Below are 21,773 nucleotides of genomic sequence, written 5' to 3' on the forward strand. Positions count from 1 at the left end.
TGCTTCTTTTGGACGACAAATATACAATTATGTCAATTTGAACACTTGATCTATGGTTTTTACATTGTTTCCAATTTGAATTGAGCTCCTTCTCCACTTGTAAGACGGCCACCACAATTTCCATAGCAAAAGAACCCACTTTCTCTCTAGCCTATATTATAACTTGATGTACTAGATCAGGCATGTCCAAACTAGGGCCCGGGGGCCAAATGCGGCCCTCAGACCAATTTTTGTTTGCCCTCCGACCAATTTTTGTTTAAGATAAGATAAGATAATCCTTTATTGTCCCACATGGGGAAATTCCATTGATGCAACGCAGGTAGATACAGAGATAGACACAGTTTGCCCTCCAGCTTCCTGCTATGTTGGCCCAAACAACAAAAAGTAGTACTTTTTACTGTAAAATTGGGAACATTCAGGCATATTGATCGGAATTACGTCAAATGCAAAATTTTGAATGATTCACTTTGTCATTCAACAAATTCGACATTCTCAGGTTGTTTGTGGCCCTCTGCCCCGTTTAAGTGTTAAAATGCGGCCCTTGGTGAAAAAAGTTTGGACACCCCTGTACTAGATCCTTCAAAAGTTTGCAAACAAAAACATTCCAGTTTCCCGAATGGAGCCAAAAATGAAGCGAGAAATAATCGAACTTTAATATGGGGAAAGATTTTCCACAGAATATCATAAAATTAAGATTAAATGGGAACATTTGATAACAATTGTATTTTACCTTATTTGGTTGCTTAATACAAGTTATAATACACAGACTTGCAAGTCAAAATAGTAAATAAACCTTTATTTTGGTGCATGAATTTTGCCTCCAGTCGCTTCCATTCCAGAATTTTGAACAAAGCCAATGCATGATTCTTCTATTCCTCATATTTACCATAATTTAGTTAAAGATAAATTCCCCCTTTCATTTAGGCTACCATTCATGCACAGTCTACCGAGTACAGGACATGACATTATTTTTATCCAACTAATGGCATTGTAACTTATTTGTTTTAATATAGTGGTGTCAAAAATGATGAGCTGGGGGCAAATGTAACTTTTAAGCCAACTGCAAACTGCTAAATTGCCTCAAATTATTATAGGCAGTACTTTTCTCTGCATATTAAAGTCGTTATAATATCAATAACATCACATGCTCGACACCCTGTTTGTTATACGGCCAATTGTTAATTTAATTTGAATATGTGGGTTGATACTTCCTCTAAGGATTGAAAATGTGTCTTTCTTTGCAGTTAAAAATCCTAACCTAAGGAAAAGTTTACTGTGATCAGCACATATTACACCAGGCAAAAGAGTTAGAAGGTCAACCCTCTGTGGAGACCGGTTCTGTGTGCACTGCATGTATCGTTTCATGCTGATGGCGTGTGTCATAGAGGTGAGACCGCGCTGTTTACCTCAGCAGTAACTGTTGTGAGGACATTTTTCCATCATAACCATAACTTTTTTTTTATAAACTATTTTTATTTCTGTACTTGGTTGGCTATACTCTTTGTCTTTAGTTTGTATCTCATTTGTAGACATCCTCCCCCATTCTTTTGCTCATTTTCCCCCTTTATGCCTGGCATCACCAAACATGATTATGCATTGCGTGGCGCCGCATCTACGTGGCTCCGCTTGCGTCGAACCGCGGGCACTCTCACGCTCAGGCCAGCATCAGCCATTGCTCCAGCGTGGCCGGATTTGCGTCCTCTCCTCTGTTCAGTGGGCGGTGTTGCCATGGAGATGTGTCAGGGCTGCTGATGGAATGGATGGGTCTGTGAGCACACACGCTGTCTAAAAATAGTTGAGCCATAGCAGCCTCTCTGAATATTGATCCTTACCTAATGATGCCTCAGAGGACATCAGGGAGAGGGCATGTGATATTTACTGGACAGATGAAAGGGCGCGTAGCTTTACTTTGAAGTTAAGTGTGAGAATAATGGGCATAAAAGGCAATCTTTTGCTTTTGAAATAGTCCTGTCTTTGTCAGGGAGGACATCACTGGTTCGTTTTGTTGCCTTTGTCCCAAAACGAGGCAGGTGTGATTCTCCAGGAGGTCACTGGTCCTCATCTGCTGATAAATCTGGGCCATTAAGCTAATGTGTTCATCAGGTGTAGACACATTTGTTAGACTGATGAAGCCTGTATTGGTAAATCGTTTCACATTTGTTCTTGTCCAACACTAGTCATTAGTCGTTGCTCCACATAGAGATGTAGGTGTAGAGATCAGGGGTGCTCCGAATAATTCCCCTGTCAAACACACCAACTAAATGACCACAAAAATAACCATATTTTCATACTAAAGACCTGTTTTATTGATTTATTCTATATTTTTTCTTTACAAAATTAATGACCATTTTGTACAGTTTCTAATTGTTGATATTTAACTCTGACTGTGTTGTTCTGAAGATTTCCATAGATGTTGTTCTATGTCTGTATTATACTATTTATACTTTATACTATAGTTAATCTATAGTAGTCTGTGGTTATACCACAAGGTAATCTACTTCGACCTAACTGGACCACTGTATTTCTAAAGTAGCTTCACGTTTTAAGTACCGGTACATGTAGGTATATGCATCTTAAATAAATTATTATTATTTAGTAGTCTGTATGACCATATTTTTTCTAATTATGATTTAGTTTGGTAGGATATCACCTGTAGTAAATATTTATAATAACATAACTTCAGTTAAGTTGCAGTTTGTGTCGAAATTTAGAAAGATAAAAGTTTAAAATGCTGAAGTAAGAGCCAAGTTCTGAAAAGAATCACTCTGTGATGTCATCGATGTGCGATGTGCCATTAAAAATCAGTTTAAACTGAACTGACACAATCCTCAGACAGTTTAAATGATCATCATTAACAAAATAATGGTGTTATATTGGTATTATTGTTTTTAAAATTATAACTTTTGATATGGATTTTGGTCCCAAGAAGTAACATTATAAACTTTATGAAAATCGTCAAACTGGGGACAAATTGGCTAAATGTTTGGTCAAATCTGAAATATAATTGTGTTCTCTACATTTTGGTGTCTTTACTTTAAACTTCAATGTTGTTTATTTCTATTTAGAGTGAATTTTAAAGAGCCAGAGGCTGTCCGGGCATTGACCTGCACCTTGCTTAAAGAGGACTTTGGTTTGACGATAGAGATTCCTCTGGAGCGCCTCATACCCACAGTCCCACTTCGTCTCAACTACATTCACTGGGTGGAGGACCTTATCGATGGCCAAAAGCAGCTTCGCCGTGGCATTGATATCGGTACACAACAATGCATACGAAAAGCAATGTGACTTATTGTCCATAGTTCACCGCACATCAATGCTGCCATTAAATACTGAACAATAGATGTATTAATGAACTCTCTTCTTTAGGAACGGGGGCATCTTGCATATACCCTTTATTGGGAGCCACGTTGAATGGCTGGTACTTTCTAGCTACAGAGGTAGATGACATTTGCTTTAACTATGCCAAGAAAAATGTGGAGCAAAACAATATGTCAGATCTTATTAAAGGCAAGTAACCTCTTTTTATCATATACCATTTTTTTTAATTTTTTTTTAAAAGTCTCACTCAATTGTGTGTAATCAGTTGTGAAGGTCCCACAGAAGACTTTGCTCATGGATGCTTTGAAAGAGGAGACTGAGATTGTTTATGACTTCTGTATGTGCAACCCACCATTTTTTGCAAATCAGCTTGAAGCAAAGGTACCATTTACATGCTTTTTAAAAAAAAAATGTAATCACTGTACAGAAAGATGTCGTATTGTCATCTTTATCTAATGAACTGCATTTCCAAAGCAGCTAGTGTTTATGGTTGGAGCTTGTAATTGGATTTCCTCTTAATCCGTGTCTTACGTTTTGTCTCTTTTTAGGGTGTAAACTCTAGAAACTCTAGACGGCCTCCCCCCAGCTCGGTGAACACGGGCGGGGTGACCGAGATCATGGCAGAGGGGGGCGAATTGGAGTTTGTCAAGAGGATCATTCACGACAGTCTGAAGCTTAAGAAACGCTTAAGGTGAATAATAAGGAAGGAGATTTAAAAGCATAAACATGAAATTATTTGAACTGAAATGAGCTTGTTCCCTCCTGAAAAATATGCATTGTATTTAGCTTCAGTCACGCTTGGTTGATAAAGCCCGTTTTGTAAGTCCTCTCCCCTCTGAGCCTCAGAAAAACGGTCTGTTCCAAGTTTCCTCAATCTGTGACATCACATTAGATCAAAGCAGAGGTTTTCTGCGTTGTTCCACTGTCCACAAATCATACTACTGCGTGCCCGCATTAGCATGTCGGGGGAAACTTGGCTTTTATTTTAGGCCGTGGCTGGAGGGCCGCGGCGCAGTCAAATGGCCACGCAGTTTCAGGCACCGTGGCATTTCCCTTTATAGCCCGTTATAGCCTCATGGCTAAGCCTAACCCTAACCTTAACCCGGCACGGTCTAAAATGGCACAAAAACGCGGTCAAATAGTGGCGCAGTTTCAGGAGCCGCGGCACAAAAATAACATTGTAGTTTCGGCCGCGCGCCGCGGCTCTGCACACTCCCTTTATTTTATTTCCTCATGATAATTCCCTCTGCTGCCAGTAGATGGAGTTCTAACACAGGTTCTGATGAGGGATCGCCTCACACTCACTGCGTGGAGATCCCTCATCAGAGGTGTGTGTGCTTTTAGTAGATACATCATTTTAAGTTCTAAAGTTTGTGTCCCATAGAATATATTGTACAAGTAGCTCGGACAGCTTGTGCATCTTATCGGTGTTAAGCCATTGAACTTATATCTTCATGAAGACAACTGTGTCACCAGCAAAGTTACAGGTCAGAGATGTGGAGAAGTGACTCCGCTCATGTTTTTTTCAGCAGTGAGAAACCTGTAATTGAATAAATGCAGGATAGAAAAATGTAACGCCCTACTGTGGAACATTTCCATTGAGACCAGAAAAGTTAAAGTTGTCAGGGCTGGGTAAAGCTGACGTGTAGTTAGATAACCCCAGAAAAGTGCCCTGTCATAACTTCCTGCACTCTCAAATGACTGGATCTCAAAGTCACATAGCTACAGAGTCATTCTCTATAAAATAAAGCGGGTTCCATTTTGTTTGGGGTTTGATTACCCAACTGGCTTCAGGTTGCCTAGGTGCAGACTTCAGGCCAGCATACAAAGTATAGTAGAGAAATGTAAGCTGTGAGCACTCTTAAGCTTATACTAATAATGTTTACTCTTTTTGTCCGTTAGTGCATTTGATCTCCACCTGCACAGCTTTATTTACTGATCATTCCATCACCACAAGGCACAAACCTGGGCTCTTTGTTTTATTCAGTTCACCCATCTTTGTTACCTTTTCTGATGCGTGTTATTCTCCTAATCCCACTTCATCTCATATAATGCAAACATCGTCTCTATTCAGGTGGTACAGCTGTATGTTGGGGAAGAAATGCAGCCTGGCACCATTGAAAGAAGAGCTGAGGAAACAAGGGGTGAGTAGTCTGATGTAAAAATAAATTTCTAATGTAATTTGTTTAAATATAATGCTATTGTAACTTGGTAGCAAAGGATTCAATTTATTAAAGGGCAATCATAACACGCATTTACAACACAGTTGTTTAATAAATCTTGAGTGTGACATTTAATCAAAGAATAGATCATTTTTTATTGCTGCAACAACTCCTGAAGTATTAAAACAAATAATATTGGTGGTTAGATTAGTAATTTGCTGACTTTGTCCCTGTCCAACCTGCATCACCTTTTTTGCTCTGCCTCAGGTGCCCAAAGTGACTTACACAGAATTCTGCCAGGGGCGGACTATGCGATGGGCATTGGCCTGGAGTTTCTATGACGATGTGATCGTTCCGGTAAGTCTCCTCTTGCTTTCTTGCAAGCATCAAGTAAAATGCTTAGTGTACAACATACAGTTTAAACCCGATCATTACCTGCCATAGGGTTAGGATTATGTCTGTGTGTGTGTGCATACAATAGGTGGAAGAATTTGTAGTTATGGCTTTCACACCACATCACCTTTAAAGCAGATATTTATTTAGTGCTTTTTATTCTCATCTGGATATCTCCCAGTGGGTTTCCAACCTAAAAGCAGTTGTGCAGAAATATTGACCTATATTTCACCCAGCCCCATCCGCCCTCCTTCGCCAGCACATAGATTCAGTCATTTTCAGCATCATTATCAAGCAGACCCTGGAGCACGAGTGTGTGTGTGCACATGCTGACACTTGTGAGTGTACTATGTATGCATGGTTGACCAGGCCCATTGATGTGTATGTGACGTCTTTACAGTTCATCGCTTTGGTCTTGAATGTAACATTTGAATTAAAACATATGTGACATGCACAGCAGCTTTGACCTGCTTTATATTACCAGATCAAGGTCCATATCATGTTTTATATCCTATTTGTTTATGCAACAAGTATTTATATTTATTTATATTTAGTATTTTATATACTAATATTTGAGTGGAAGTACAGTGATGCTGAATAACTTCATGTGGTTTCAGTATTTTGAAGGCTGTTTGTGTAGATTTGACAGGTTTGCCTTCTTTTTTGTTTAATTTCTTTTTAACACAATAACTGAAAGGGTAATGCTGCCAAACAGTATTGTTTACCACTGATTGTATTGGACATACTACAGTACAGAGTCAATGGTTAATGGACTGGAGCGTTTCAGTCAAAGCTGGTCATCAGGCAGGAGTACGGTACTCACAAAGTGAAATTGTTTACCCCAAAATAAAGATTAAAAATATATATTTATTCAAACAATATTAAACAAATAAAGCAAACTTCAAAAATCCCCCTCTAACTCAATCCCAGTGCTGCAGCACAACCCTTCCTGGTGTCAGCCAGCTGACAGCACCGAGACAAAGAAAGACCAATGCACAGGCAGAATATTGCTGACAAACCGTAATGGAGGTTATAAACCAAAAAATATATTAAATTGATACAGGGAAAATAGGCCCAGGGAAAGGGGAGAAACACTTGTGTTTAACAGACGTTTTGTTTGTATAGCCAGTTTATCTGCAATAAGAGAACATTGGGTCCCTGGACACTGTGGCGTGTTTAAGATTATGCATTACATATGGTGCTGCAGCAGTGCGAAGGTCGGCCTGTTCCTTCCCTCTTTGTAGGTCAGTCGGTCATTCTGTCTGCTCTATCACGGCTCAGTGTTGCAGCGGACCCCCACTGCCTCCCCATGTTTGTGTTAGCATCAGCCTGCAGTCACACATGGCTGCTGATTGACATTCTGTGCTAACCATATAAAATGTAATCATAAGTTTAACAACCACTACTGCCATGGCAGCATATAATTTTATAAAGGTCTGCTCTATTTGTTTAAATTAGTCTATAGCGCCATCTTCTGGTTCAGAATAAAATGTTTCTTGTTTGCAAAATTCTTATTCTCATCAGTGTGATAGCGTAAATATTCAAATTGGCAGCTTCAGGCTGATGTTAAAGGGCCACAACCACCACCTTCAGGGCCCCAAAAATGGTTAAACGGGGTGCCAGCAATTATATTCTGAGAATGATTTTGTTCAGACATGGATACATTTACCAGCACGCTGTTTAGTTTTCTGTCATGTTGTACATTTTTAGTATGCACAAGACCAAAATGTTTCTCCCTTTTAGTCTCCTCCTAGTAAGAAACGTAAACTGGAAAAGGCACGGAAACCATTGTCATTCACACTTCCAGAAGCAGGGCTGAAGCAGCTCCAGACGAAAGCGTCTGCCCTTTCCCCGATGGAGGGTGTCACTGCTTTTCTGGAGAAGTCGCTAACTGAGCTACGGGTAAGCGATAATAAAGATAATTCAACTATTCCATGTATATACACAAGTCCATAGACAACTTAAAACATGTACCTTATATCATTCCCCCAGGTGCTGTTTAAACGTGTCCCATGCAGTAAGCAAGAACAGAGCTTCCTTTTGACAGCTGTGGAGAACACATGGATCCATGGACGTCAGAGACGACGTGAACAGAAACGGCAGTTGAGAGAGCTTCCCAGAGCACCACAAAGTCTCCAAAACACAGCTGCAACTACAGCACCATGTCCCTCTACAAGTGACTGTAACGCTCACGTAAATGTACAAGAAGCATGTAGCCCAGAGCAAAACTGTCAAGCCCAGCCTGAAGAGACAAGAGAAGAACCAAAGGAACAAACAGAGGCAGGATTGACTGGCACTTTGACTGTGATGGACTCAAATCCTAAGGAAGGACTTGCTACAGAAAACAATTTGCCTTTACAGCAGCCCAGCAGCCCTGCTACAATTACACCGTTCCTGTTCAAATGTTTGTTGAATGTGATGCTTGAGGAGAAAGATGTTTTGGTGGAGATGCATTGGGTCGAGGGTCAGAACAAAGACCTAATGAACCAACTCTGCACGTACCTCAAGAACACACTGTTGAGGTCTATCGCAAAGTAACTTGTGTGCAGAGCTTTAAGTATTCTCTGATCAATTCATTTTTTTAATGTACTTTTAATGGAACTGCTTGATGCACAAAGCAAATTTAGCAAGCAATAAACTTGCGATGCCAAACGTTTGTTTTAAGTTTTACTTTAGCTGCGATACACTGTAAAGCCACAAGAGGGCAGAATGTTTCCTTTTATTTACCTCCTGATAATTGTTTTTTTAGTTCAGTTGTTCGTTTAAGCTCTGCAAGTATTCAGATTTTTGTCTTTGACACAACTGTAAGATTTAATCTAAATTGATTTAGTTTAAAATAGATTTGTGTCCGTTTGACATATTTCATTTCTCGCCCAATCAACAACAGAGAAGATAAGAAAGACTCCCACGAGGCTGTTCCTCAAACACTGCTCTAAGTGAACTTCTACGTCATAATGAATCCGCATTGCACCGTGTTGTTGTTGTTGTTGTTGTTGTTGTTGTCGTTGTCGTTTTATGGCGGTTGGCATCCAATTGTTGCATTACCGCCAGACTTTATTCCTCAGACTTTTCGTAGGCCTCAGACTCTGTCGTAGTCCGTGTGAATCCATGTCCGTGTTTTATGTCGTCCTTTCGTATGACGTCAGAAGGGGCGTGGACTGTGGTGGGCGGTCACAAACCTTATTTGTTCCTACTACTTTGAGCGCCATTTTGTTTGTAACTGCTACGTAAGTGGTGGAGTTCTGGTGGAGGGGGTGTCCTATTACTCTGGCTAGTTAGACAGGGAACCTCTCCCTTTAGCACTTGGGCGCACTCTGCGGCTGTTGCTTGCTTTTCTACTCCTTTTAATAAACATAAAATAAAACACACAATTTGTTCGGAATGAGCATCGAAACCCTTTTAGAGGCTGCCAAGTTTTTGGAATTGCAAGCCCTGCAACAACAGAAAGCACGTGGTAAGTAGGACATTTATCCTCATGAAATTGCTCAAACAAAAATGTTTCAATAGGCATTTGTGGCCAGAAGATGTGAATTGTCCTACACGTTTGCCTCATACAGAGACGGCACCATAAATGAGAAACGTCACGTCATTAACGCTACTGAACAGTTTTGACACGCATTTTTGTCCCCGTCCGTCTCCTTTTCAAATGTATTTAATCTATGTGGGTCTGGTTTTGCCCAAGTTATGAAATTTTAGGCATCAGTTTCATCTATTCAAAGATGTGAGACAGCAGCCGTGCATTAAATCTGTACGTCAAGCCCAGGGCTGTTGCTCGGACGACTGTATGGATCCTATGCTAACTAAAGTGAAACTAAATGGACACTATGGCAGCGCTGGCTCCGTGCTTTGCGGCAAACACAGCCGTGATAAGGGCGGTGGCGCGGGGAATGCCAATGTTTTACATAATGACCTGCTACAGTCAAGAGTCAAGTCACAATGTGGAGACGGTCGCGGTTTGGTTGTGTTTAATCGAGGTGTTTTTATCGTAAACCCGGTAAAGAACGTGACTGTAGAAGTTTATAAACTGGCTGTAAACGTGAATGTGGCTGTAGTAAAGATTTAAGTTCTTAATAGTCTCGTGTTGCTTGGCGTCTGTGCGTGACGTGCGCGTGCTAAACACCCCCCCAGCTTCAGCCCCGCCCCTTTCACCACGTGCGTGCCGGGCAACCCCTCACAAAGATTGTTTGTAAAAAAGGACCCTTCACTCCTCTTAAAGACTCTTGGCCTTATCTACAGTTGAGCTCTAAATGGGACTCAAGCTACTGAGGTCAGCGTGCACTTCATGGTTAAAGTGTAGTAAAGTATTAGAATCCAGCACTGGCGTTTGACTAAATAAATACTCCCGAGTCCTCCGAAGGCGCACTAATCTAATCTTCTTGTCTGCCTCTTTGGGAGTTGTCCTCCTCCCTTCCTGAGCCTGTAGAGCAGGATACTTTGGACGAAAGTAGGGCAGTATTTCTCTGCATTTGCAGTTATATAATGAGCACAGAAAACCCTTTTGTTTTATGAATTTCCTTGGTTTTGTACTAAACGTACAGTTTGATAAAAACATCCTCCAATCAATACACCGTAGCTCTTTATTTCAGAATGGCAAAAGGGACACTTTGTTCTTTTCCAGATGCACAGTTCAATGACTCCTGGTTCCTGCAGACCAAAATATGTCTGAGTGTGATAAAACGACTATAGACTAAATGTTTGATTGTAAACATTTGGATACATTACAAGCATTGTTTTGTTAATCAAAACTTTTTGTCATATTTTGTAACTGTGTATAATATAGATTAGAACCTTTTGGTGGTGATGAGTGATGATTGTTTTGTTGGTCTTTCCACAGAAGATGAGTTTAAGGAAAAGCTGCTACAGGAGCAAAAGACCCCTGGAGTTATTCCTAACTCGAATAATATAAGAAAAGCCCAGGAATGTCGCCCAGCTTTGATACGACCCCCACTACCTTCAACGTCTGTTCCTATTACAGTCATCCCTTTACCTGTTGTCACGTCCAATCAAAGCGTCTCTCCAACTCTACCTGTACTACCTTTGCTCTCTACAGGGAGAAAGTCCCTGTTTCTCCAGGACCAGAGTCCATCTGGGCTCCCCCGTACCCCACAACCCATACCAGACCACCACCCCACCTCTGCCCCAGGCACAAATCATAAACAGCCCCTGCACAACCACCAGCATCACTTCATTGCTCAAACTGCAAACACTAGCGTCCAGCAGCAGACCCCTCAGCACTCTATTCACCACTACACTGGCTCTATCGTTTCCCCCTCTCAGGCTCAAGCATTACTTCCTCAGTCAGGCACTTTACTGCAGCAGACCCCCATCCTGAACGGGTCTGTAAACCGAAGCAGCCCCCTTGATGACTCCCGACTTCTGGACAGTAAAAAGCGTCCTGGCGGGTGAGTTCATTTCAAAGACTTGAACTGTGTTAATGAATATCGTTTTAAAAAAAAAGAAATCTATATAAATACATTATCTTTGCTCGCATAGGGCAGGCACAAGAGAGGTCCATAACAAGCTTGAGCAAAACAGGTTTGTATATTACATATTTATCATCTCAATGCTATATTCTAGTTTAAACATTTAATTGCTTACTGTATTTCTGTGACTTGGTAGGCGCGCTCACTTGAAGGGATGCTTTGAAACACTGAAAAAGAATATCCCTAATGTTGATGAAAAGAAGACCTCAAATCTGAGTGTGCTAAGAAGTGCCCTAAGATACATTCAGGTAGGTTGGCTATTTTCCTTATTACTTTGTTTTTCCAGGATGTATGCAACACATCAGTATATGAACGTGGACTGTTCACACTTGATGTACAGTATGATATCCAAAAGATCAGCTTAAATGCTGCAGTCGACCACAAATCATGTCTACGCTTTTAAATGTTTGTTATCCCTTAGCAGATTTGCTTGGTTAATAAAAATCATATCTTAATAACCTCTTAACCTCTCTAAATTGCAATGGATGATTGCTGGATGCTTTTTTGCCCCTCCCGGTTCATGATCACATGATCACATGCGCACATTGTCATGTGTAAACGCGTGCATATTTACAAGAAAGTGGCAAACTTTTATCCACTCCATTGGGTTGTAAATTACAATACAATACAATCTCTCATTGTAAATAGAAAGTCAGTTTTAGTGTGAGCCGGAGTCCAAAGGTCTTATGCTGGCCTACTTTAAACTTTTTTCCTTTTCTTTGTTTTACTACTTGCTGTCCATTTAGGATTAAATGTAATTTTGTTGTGTTAACATGTTGAGGAGAGAGTTTTTATTTTGTTTTCTAAACTCGTTGTCTGTTCCACTCCCGGTGGGGAAGTGGGAGAAGAAGATTACAGATCGCAAGTGAAATTAAATATTAAATATTGTTTGAAAAAGTACCAGTATTGATAAGCTGCTAGGGCAGCGTAGCTGGGAAACCTAGGTTTTTATTTCTTTCCCTGTTTAGTTAAGATAAGATATTCCTTTATTGTCCCACATGGGGAAATTTCATTGGTGCAACGCAGGTAGATACAGAGGTAGATACAGAAGAACAGATCACTTATAGGAAGTCTGAAAAACACTTTCACTAGAAGATCTCCTATAAATAAATAAATAAATAAAAACTCCCATAGACAAATAAATAAATACATAAATACCATTGCATGTGATCCCGACAGTAATTGCACATGAATATGTGTCACGACAGCACATAGACTGCACATGAATTTCACAGTAATTGCACATATGACAGAATTGCACATCAGTATTAGGTTAGGTCAGTATTGCGACGGGATAACGTTTCATGAGTTCCTCCTTTGTGGAAACGCGGCACGGCACCGGCCGGGGGGCGGGGCCGGAGCCGGGGGGCGGGGCCGGAGCCGGGGGGCGGGGCCGGAGCCGGGGGGCTCAGAGCCAAGACACATAGCGACGACACGACGAAAACACTCAATCCAGCCCAATAAAGTCAAAACAAGTTAATTTAAAACGATTCCAGTGCGTGTCCCGATCGTTCGTGAAGTTCCTCTTTCATATAAACGTGTATATAAACGTGTACCGACGACACGCCGTACTTTAGCGCGGCCGGAGGGCGCGGGGGGGGGGGCTGGTGGGCTCGCTCGGAGCTAGCTCACGTCACAACAACACAACGAACGCAACGAAAAACGCTCATCCAGCCGAAAAAAGTCAAAAACAGTTGAATTAAAAAACTATTCCAGCGCGTGTCCCTATCGTACAGTAAAATAGAAAAAATATACTTACTATATTTACAAAATATAGGAGATAAAGCACAATAAGTGTGAGAAAGAAGAGAGCGTTTACACCGGGCTGCCAGCTGTACCAGCGCCTTACAGGAGAAGGAAGTTCGTACAATAACCTCATTTTTTTCAGGGTTAAGAAGCAGATAATTAAGTGTCATCCAGGTTTTATCCTTCACACAGCCACTAAGTCATTGATAAATACAGCTGAGTGTCATCTGCATAGCAGTGGAAGTTAATGCCATGCTTTCTGATAATGTTACTATCTTACCTAACGGCAGCATGTAAAGAGTAAACAGAACTGGACCCAGTACTGACCCCTGAGGCACACCATAGCTTACTTTAGAACAAGGTGAGGAGCTCTGGTTTACATGAACAAACTGGTACCGATCTGATAAATAGGATTTAAACCAGCTGAGTGCTGTCCCTCCGACACCTACATCACATTCTAACCTCTGCAGTAGAATGTTGTGGTCGATGGTGTCAAACGCTGCACTGAGGTCCAACAGAACCAGGATAGCTGCTGATGATGGACTGGTCTCCATCATCAGCAGCTAATAATGAATAATTTGTGACTTTAACTAATAATAATAATATAATAATAATAATAACTTTTATTTATATAGCGCTTTTCAGGGACCCAAAGACGCTGAACATATATAAAAAAGGGGGGGGTATTTACAGACAGGGGGGACAACACGTACAATACACATTAATATACAGATAAAATGAACAAGACAGAAGAAGTAGAGAGAAAAAGATGGGGATGTAACAGGGGGTAGAAGAGTAGGCAATAGGGTAGAGGAGGCTAGGGGTAGGGGAGGTCATAGGCTTGGGTGAAGAGGTATGTTTTTAGGCGGGATTTGAATGTTGTGAGTGAGGGAGAGTGGCGGACAGGTTGGGGGAGGGAGTTCCAGAGTCGGGGTGCTGTTCGGGAGAATGCTCTGTCGCCAAAAGTTTTGAGTCGGGATGTTGGTGCAGTCAGGGTGAGAGAAGAGGAGGATCGGAGAGCTCGGGAGGGGCGGTGGGGGATGAGGAGGTCAGACAGGTAGGGGGGGGCAAGGTGGTGAAGAGCTTTGAAGGTGAGGAGGAGTATTTTGAAGTTTATGCGCTGCTTGATGGGGAGCCAGTGGAGAGAGCGGAGAACGGGAGTGATGTGATCACGGGACCGGGTGTGGGTGAGGAGGCGGGCAGCGGAGTTTTGGACCATTTGGAGTCTGTGGAGGGAATGGGAGGAGATGCCAGTGAGGAGGGAGTTGCAGTAGTCAAGGCGGGAGGAGGTGTCGGATTTTGGCGATGCGGCGGAGGTGGAAGTATGAGGTCTTGACGATGTGGCTGACATGGGGAGTGAAGGAGAGGGTGGGGTCCATGATGACACCGAGATTGCGTACCAGGGTAGAGGGGGTGATGGTCGAGGTGTCGATGCTGAGTGAAAAGGGACCAGTTTTATTGAGAGTGGATTTGGTGCCAATGAGGAGGAGCTCTGTTTTGTCACTGTTCAGTTTGAGGAAGTTGAGAGTGAGCCCTGATTTTATTGTAGTTCAGTTTCAATGCTGTGGGGGGCTCTGAACCCTGACTGGAGAACTTTGCATAAGTTATTTTCCCGTAGATGGCGACAAAGCTGTCTAACTACAACTTTTTCAAAGATTTTAGAGACAAAGGGAAGATTTGAAATAGGTCTGTAGTTTACCAATAGATCGGGATCTAGGTTAGGCTTTTTCAGAAGAGGTTTAAGGACTGCATGTTTTGAAGGATGTGGAACATAAGCACTTTCTACTGAAGTATTTATTATATTAAGAATAGAGTCTATAATTAGGGGGAGAATATCTTTGAGGAGTCTGCTTGGAATGGGGTCTAGGACACAAGTTGAGCTTTTAGAGGACATAATGGCTGAAGTTATCTCTGCTTGATCAACAGCTGTGAACCTTTCTAAATTTACTGATAGATTTATATGTGACACTACAGCTTGAGCTTGTTCAGGGCTAATAGTGGGAGTCATTTAATCAAATTCATCTTTGATTGTTTTTATTTTATTGTTAAAAATAATAGTAATAGGAAATCAAAGCTAAGAGAAGCTGGGATTGAGGGCTCTACTGCGCTGGGACAGTTTGTTACCATGGCTACAGTGCTGAAAATAAATCTAGTGTTATCTTTGTTGACTTCTATTAGATTTGAAGTATCTGGCTTGGGCCTTACGCAGAGCCTCCTTATAGGACAGTAAGCAGCCTCTCCACGCTTTTAGGGAATCTTCCGTGTGGGCGCGACGAAATGATCCTTCTAATGTTCTAACTCATTGTTTATGTGAACGCAGTTCTTCATTGTACCAAAGGGAAGCGCATTTAATGTCCTTCTGTTTTCACGAAGCTGTGACATCGAGTGCAGACTTCAGGGAATTCATTGGTCACTTACACTGGGACCAGAGCCGTTCTCAGCAGGATCACATGACCTGGCACTGAATATTGGCTCTCATATCATTTCTTTGAACTTTGAGATAGATTTTTGGGCGTTTTGTCCTTTTCATTACAACTTTATTCTGTGGATAATCTTCAAGAATAAACTGAAGGGTAATTATGAAATTATCTGACAATATAGGGTTCTGGGGGAAGACAATGAGGTCACTAATCTCTATTCCATACGTTAGGACAAGATCCAGAGTGTGCTTGTGACTTTTTAGTATATGGATACTAAGAGGAAAAACTAGGACAGCGTGGGTGCAGGCTGTCACCCAGCCCCCCCCTCCTCCTCCCTCTGCCTGCTCTGCGTGATTAAGCAACATGGTGTTCAGTGTGTTGTGTTCTGTTGGCAGACTGACCTGACTCCTTACGTTTCTGGCAGTAAATCCTTTATTTTGTAAAACTTAAATGGACATCGGCACAAAAAGAAGGTTAACCAGAGATTTAACATAATCTTTATACCTCTGACAAGGGACCGGCCCCCTCTGCCTTTACCCTTTAAGAGCTAATTCTCCATGCTCCTTTATCTCAAGTATGTTTTGCTTCAACATTAAGAGTGATCCAATCGGCGCGAGAATGTCTTATTGTACAATTTTTTTACTTGTTCTCACTCTGGCTTTGTTTCTGAAATCGTTCTCTGTATTGTGTAGTCGGTGGAGCTCCTACTCTCTCTCCTCCGCCACCCTTACCCCACCCAACCCCTTCCCTCTTGAGCCACATGAGCAGCAAGCACATGGCTAGCCCGAGCTGCGTGACGTCACCCCGGTGCTGCGCCCCCATCCCACGCTGCAACAGGCGGGACCAGCCGTACCGCCGGGCTTAGCAGCAGCGGGGAGGGGACGTGTAGCAGTAAACACAAGGCTCGGTTTACTCTGCTCGCTTCACTTCCTCTCAGAGCGCTGGACTCGGTTCTCAGGGCTCGTCTCCAAATGCAAGCCATTCCATCTGTTAACCAAAACCTTTTAAAGACGTATAGAATGTAAACTGTAGTAGTGAAGTGTAGTTTTTTCTGAGGTTTGGACGTGGTCTGTAACGTGGGCAATGTTCTTAGCACATGGAGTGGTATATTTGCTAGTTTGACCTGTTCAACTCAGGTCTAAGATGACATGCACATCTCAAAAATCTCAGTTGAAATGGATAGCAACATCACATTTTCCTTTTTTTTTCTTTTCCTCCCTTTAAAGTTAAGCACCACGTGAAGGTTTTTGTTTCCGCTTTAAGGCACATTAAGACAAGGACTTGTGTTCGTGTGCTGTCACAAGACCTGATCAGTCGGGCGGGCTCAGGAGCACGCCTGCAACGTGGCCCTCGTGCTCCTGGCCCTTTAAGAAAGCCAGCCTTGTGTTTGCTGCAAAAGTGAGTCAGTGAATACAGCTTGTATTGCTGCTCAGTCCCCACTCCCACTGCCCCCTCCCTCCCCTGTTCTCACTGAGGCCATGTGCAGTCTCCGCTCCCTCCCTCCCCCCTCTCTGCACCCTTCCTCCCCTGTTCTTGGCCATGTGCTGTCTCTGCTCCCTCCCTCCTCCCTTTCTGCATCCTCCCTCCCTGTTCTCACTGAGGCCATGTGCTTGCCACTGGCATTGCTGGTGACAACACTGGCGCAGTGTTTACTTTACACACATACGCACACATAATGCGCCCTCGGCCGGCTGCTCTGATCTAGATTTTTGCACAAACAAGGCTGAAACAGGACCATGGCTCTCTTTGAGGAGGAGGTTCAAAGCTTAGAGGTGCGGCCTCATGCACACTGCAATTTAGCTCTCACTCCCTCACTCTGTCTCCCTCTTTTGTTGTCAGCTCTAGACAGTCTACCTGTATGTAACCTATGAGGTTACGCTCTTCCTCTCTGGCCATGAATGAGTCCCATTTTATATCTTTTTGTTGCATATGGTCGTAAAAACCACAAGGTGTGCATACATTTTCTTATCGTTGCATTTGCTCACATTGCTATTTAATTCATTCCTCCATTTGAGAAGAACTTGACAATCACCTGTGCTGTGTTTGGGTGTTCACAACCCGTTTCCATGTTTCCATGGAGACCAGAGATGGAATGCTTCAGAACATGTGTCCAGATTCAGCCAGTATTTTGCTGATGGAATATGTTTCTGCAGCCTCGCTTTATAAACCCCTTATAACAATAATTCGTCTATTAGTAGTTTGATTTTAATCTTTCCAATGTCACATATTTCAGTGTTTTTCTTGTATGTCATATCTATGCTTATGACGTCGCCGGTGCATTCTTCGTCCTACTTTTGTGCTTGTGGGGAAGAGGGCCAGAGGATTGGCCTGTGCTTTTCTAAACCGGGATAAGAACTAGAGACAGGTGCAGAATTACACCAGGGCCGCCTTTTGTCCGCCTTTGGTTATTTTAGTACATCATACTGTAAGAACAAACCAACTGACATGCTCTTCTACTTCCTCTAACCAAGATGACATGATAAAGTTCACTTTTTGGTTAATATCTTTATGGATCACGAGTCATCCACTTGTCATTTTACATATATGTTACTACTTTGAACAACTTCTCATAGGCTTGGCTGTGTTGATTTTGAATTGCTGTATCTCTGTGCTCTTTGTATTCGCTTGGTTTACAATCGCATAGTTCTTGGTTTACAATCTTTGACTGGCTTTGGCGCTTTTACTCAGGCCTTTCATGAAACGGCCTGTTTAGTCATGTCCCGTGTCAGCTGACGGGTTAAAGGAAATTGGGTCACAGAAAGCAAGGCCTGGAAGCCCCTCCCACTTTTCTATAGAGACATACTAATGCCTCAAACCTGTCATCCTGTGATAGATCAGGTAGTTATAATTCACAAATGAACACTTTGTTTCCTGTTGTTTTTTGTTTTGTTTTTTTTAAATAGACATTGAAACGCAAGGAGAAAGAGTATGAGCACGACATGGAGCGTTTGGCCAGGGAAAAGATTGCCACACAGCAGCGGCTGTCCGAGCTGAAGAACGATCTGAGCCAATGGATGGATGTGGTGGAGATTGACCGTGTCCTCAGACAAACCGTGCAGCCCGAGGAAGACCAGGCTTCAACATCCACCGCATCAGGTATGCCATCCAAAAACAAGAAGCCAAGTGTATATCTAAATATATCATCATAAGTGTAACTCTTGATGTACTGTTACAGAAGGTGAGGACATTTTAGATGATGAGCTTGATGATGACATGGAACTCGAGCAGAGTCCACCTCCTGCTGCTCCTGCGGTGACCAAACCAGAGCTGCACAAAACAGTCGTCCCTCCAGAGAAGTCCGCTCTGAACTCCACTTCATACATCATCCAGCATAAAGCAGCACCTGCGCCGCCCACTGTGCCTCCCCCACGGCCTCTGCTCAAACCCGCGCCCACGCAGACTGTGACACCGATGCTCTCCTCCAGCGTCCACTCTCCGGCCCTCAAGCCCATGGGACCCAGCCCCGCTCTGCATCCCACAGTCATAGCCCACTCGTCTGTCTCCCACCCCTCGGTCATCCAGACTCTAAACCATGTCATCCAGACACATCCCAAACACATCGCTCATTTGGTCCCCTCAACAAGCGGCGGCCCGGTGCATTTGACTCCAGCTCATCAGCCCATCGGCCATATCACTGTGCACCCTGTCACGCACCTACCGGCCCTGTACTCGCAATCTGTAGCCGTCACGCAGCCCGGTATTGTGGGCCATATCACCCACACGCTGAACCATGCCCATCCCCAGCTCAACGGCACGGCTCCAAACCAACCATCCACTGGCGCATTAGTGGGGAAACAGACGACTCTGGGCACACAAATGGTCACTCATCACACGCAGCTTATGGGTCAGACGGTGCTTAATCCAGTAACGATGGTGACCATGCCCCCATTCCCTATAAGCACTCTGAAACTGGCCTGAAGGTTTCTAACACAGGGCATTTATAGGCTGTGTACCTAACGTGGAGCAGGAGCATCCCAAAAGCATTAGAGATGGTGGAAACCAAAAAAACCTCGCTATTTCTTTCTTTAGCTCTGTCTTCCTCCTTGTGAAATAGCTACAGCATTAAGAACCTAGAATACACAGCTTTTCATTGGTTATACACATAATGCTGATGCAAAACATATTGAATGAGGAAATTAAGTTTTACTAGGCCTTATTACAAAAATACAAAGTTTACTGAAAGTGCTGCCTGCACACCATGTGATTTAACAGAGCTCTTCCCCTCAAGTGGAAGTGGTTGTCACAAACCCTGGGGTAAACTTTGCACAGGATTAGACTCGCTTATAGACTCTGCACGTAGAAATGGCGCCTCCTGCTGTCCAGTTGTATTCTTTAAAACGCTGAAGTACTTATGCCTCTGTGAATGTGGCAATGTGACATAATTTAATATTCACTGTTATCGAGAGGCAACGCTGACAATCAATGGACAATTTTTTTTTTTTCCCTTGTCACTGCCACTTGACACGTGCTTTTGAGCTGAGGGTGCAACTGATGTCATGTTTATGCTGCTATAGTGCTATCGGATTGTAACGTTACCATACTAATATTGAAATGACCGTGAAGTTCAAAAGCTCTCATCACTAGATCCACAGCTCGTCAGAGTTCATATTTTATGTCGAGAGGGTACTGAATGTCATTGGATCCAAAACCTCTCCCCGTGCCGTTGTGTGCTGTCACGTAGACCGGGTGTGTCTGTGCCGTTAGAGCATGCCACAACTGTTATTTGTTACGTATTTGAAGCCGGGACACATGAGTTCTATGTTTTATGTTATTAACATATTGCAGCACATTTAGGAATACCTCCTCTGTGGGTAATGGCTCTGGGACAAGCACTCATAAAGACTGATAAATCTAATTTCAGAATGCACTGTGAAATGTATTTAGTTAAGCAGCAAACCTGAACATTTAGCAATGGCTTTTGCTAGTTAATCCACCAATTTAATCAGAATGTACTGTTTTATTGTCAGCACGTTTTTATATAGATTTTTTCCCTGAAAAAATACTCATGGATTGAATAAATTGATCACACGTGAAAGAAGATTTCTAACAGATTTTGCGAATTACATTGTTGCTTGTTTCATCTACAGCTTAACCTTGTAAATTTGTCATTGCACATTTTTGGGACCACATCAATTGCTGGACATCTTGATGATGATTTAGATATACTTTGTCCAAAAAATGAAATATAATTTAGTCACTAATATTTAGTATGACGATTTTTATGTATAAAAGTCGATGTATGAAACAAGGAATGTGATACGTGAAATGGCAACAATAAATATTTTCCCTATGGTGAAAGTGTACGTTACTACTTGTAATTGTTGAACTGCATTTAGACATAATTGTATTCTCTAAAGATCATGATATGCTGTCATATGATGAAAAATACTTTATTAAACTGTACTGTTCTAAAAATAATAAATTGTATTCTGTTCACAAATGTCTGATAAAGACTCCTTGAGTAAAGTGTCGTGTTGTATGTTAGTGATGATAAAGGCTCATTCATCACAGCATCAAGGACTTAAATCAGTCTTTGTGGCTGTTGTTCATGTAGTAATGCCTAACAATATTTTGACTTTGTAGTTCTTGGCAGATTCCAGAAACATAATCATAAATCGGATATATTGAATATATAATCAAACCAATACATATTGGTATTGGGTAAATTGTAAGATTTAGTTTTTGTATTCAAGCAAGTGTAATAGTATTGAATAACAAAACCCCATGAGAACATGCTGGAAGTTCTATGTTACCAGAGCAGGAAGTATCCTGATCAGATACAATAGATCGGAGTAAACCTGAAAAAAACGTGTGCACATGTAACAGTAAAGCTTAAGCTTTATTACAATATTATATTTGCCCTCATAGTTCATATCTTAATCTTTTGCTCATAAATATACCATTGCATAACAAAAGCCAGATTTTCTGTAAAAAAAAACCAACAAAAAATACCCTATGTATTTGGCAAACGATATGGAATGTACTCAAATTAAACATTATACATACATACATACATACATCATCTGAGCACCGGCTATACACTGGCCTTTTTGTACAAGTTATACTTTCAAGAAAATCGGCAGAAAAATAAATGAGTTTAGGCAACGATACCACATACACATTAGCTGATGAAAATTCCAAATTAAGTCCTTTAATAAAACAAAATAAATGAAAAGACATAGCAGACATATTTCAACCCTTATCAATGCATGCAGACGGTTTTATTCCAATAAAGGGTATTGCCAGGTCTC

The 21,773-nt window shown here is 42.0% G+C and overlaps 2 protein-coding genes across 2 annotated transcripts in view; both read left to right on the forward strand.

Annotated features, from left to right (window-relative positions):
- mettl16 (methyltransferase 16, N6-methyladenosine) overlaps positions 1 to 8,642 on the forward strand; it is a 12,366-nt gene extending 3,724 nt beyond the window's left edge. The window contains exons 3-10 of the mRNA XM_072462778.1: positions 3,066 to 3,253; positions 3,367 to 3,507; positions 3,584 to 3,699; positions 3,867 to 4,009; positions 5,393 to 5,462; positions 5,748 to 5,837; positions 7,617 to 7,775; positions 7,866 to 8,642. Coding sequence (XP_072318879.1) covers positions 3,066 to 3,253; positions 3,367 to 3,507; positions 3,584 to 3,699; positions 3,867 to 4,009; positions 5,393 to 5,462; positions 5,748 to 5,837; positions 7,617 to 7,775; positions 7,866 to 8,411 — 1,453 coding nt within the window. The 3' untranslated portion in view covers positions 8,412 to 8,642. The remainder of the gene's footprint in view (positions 1 to 3,065; positions 3,254 to 3,366; positions 3,508 to 3,583; positions 3,700 to 3,866; positions 4,010 to 5,392; positions 5,463 to 5,747; positions 5,838 to 7,616; positions 7,776 to 7,865) is intronic.
- A 408-nt stretch (positions 8,643 to 9,050) lies between these two features.
- mnta (MAX network transcriptional repressor a) lies at positions 9,051 to 20,988 on the forward strand. The gene is made up of 6 exons (XM_072462788.1): positions 9,051 to 9,327; positions 10,708 to 11,275; positions 11,367 to 11,408; positions 11,493 to 11,604; positions 18,426 to 18,618; positions 18,698 to 20,988. The coding sequence occupies exons 1-6, from the start codon at positions 9,255 to 9,257 to the stop codon at positions 19,438 to 19,440; spliced, it is 1,731 nt and encodes a 576-aa protein (XP_072318889.1). The 5' UTR covers positions 9,051 to 9,254; the 3' UTR covers positions 19,441 to 20,988.
- The last annotated feature ends 785 nt before the right edge of the window (positions 20,989 to 21,773 follow it).

The sequence above is a fragment of the Eucyclogobius newberryi genome, unplaced genomic scaffold (assembly GCF_026437365.1).
Source record: "Eucyclogobius newberryi isolate DKJ021-1_F unplaced genomic scaffold, fEucNew1.0.hap1 SCAF_10, whole genome shotgun sequence".
Classification (NCBI taxonomy): Eukaryota; Metazoa; Chordata; class Actinopteri; order Gobiiformes; family Gobiidae; genus Eucyclogobius; species Eucyclogobius newberryi.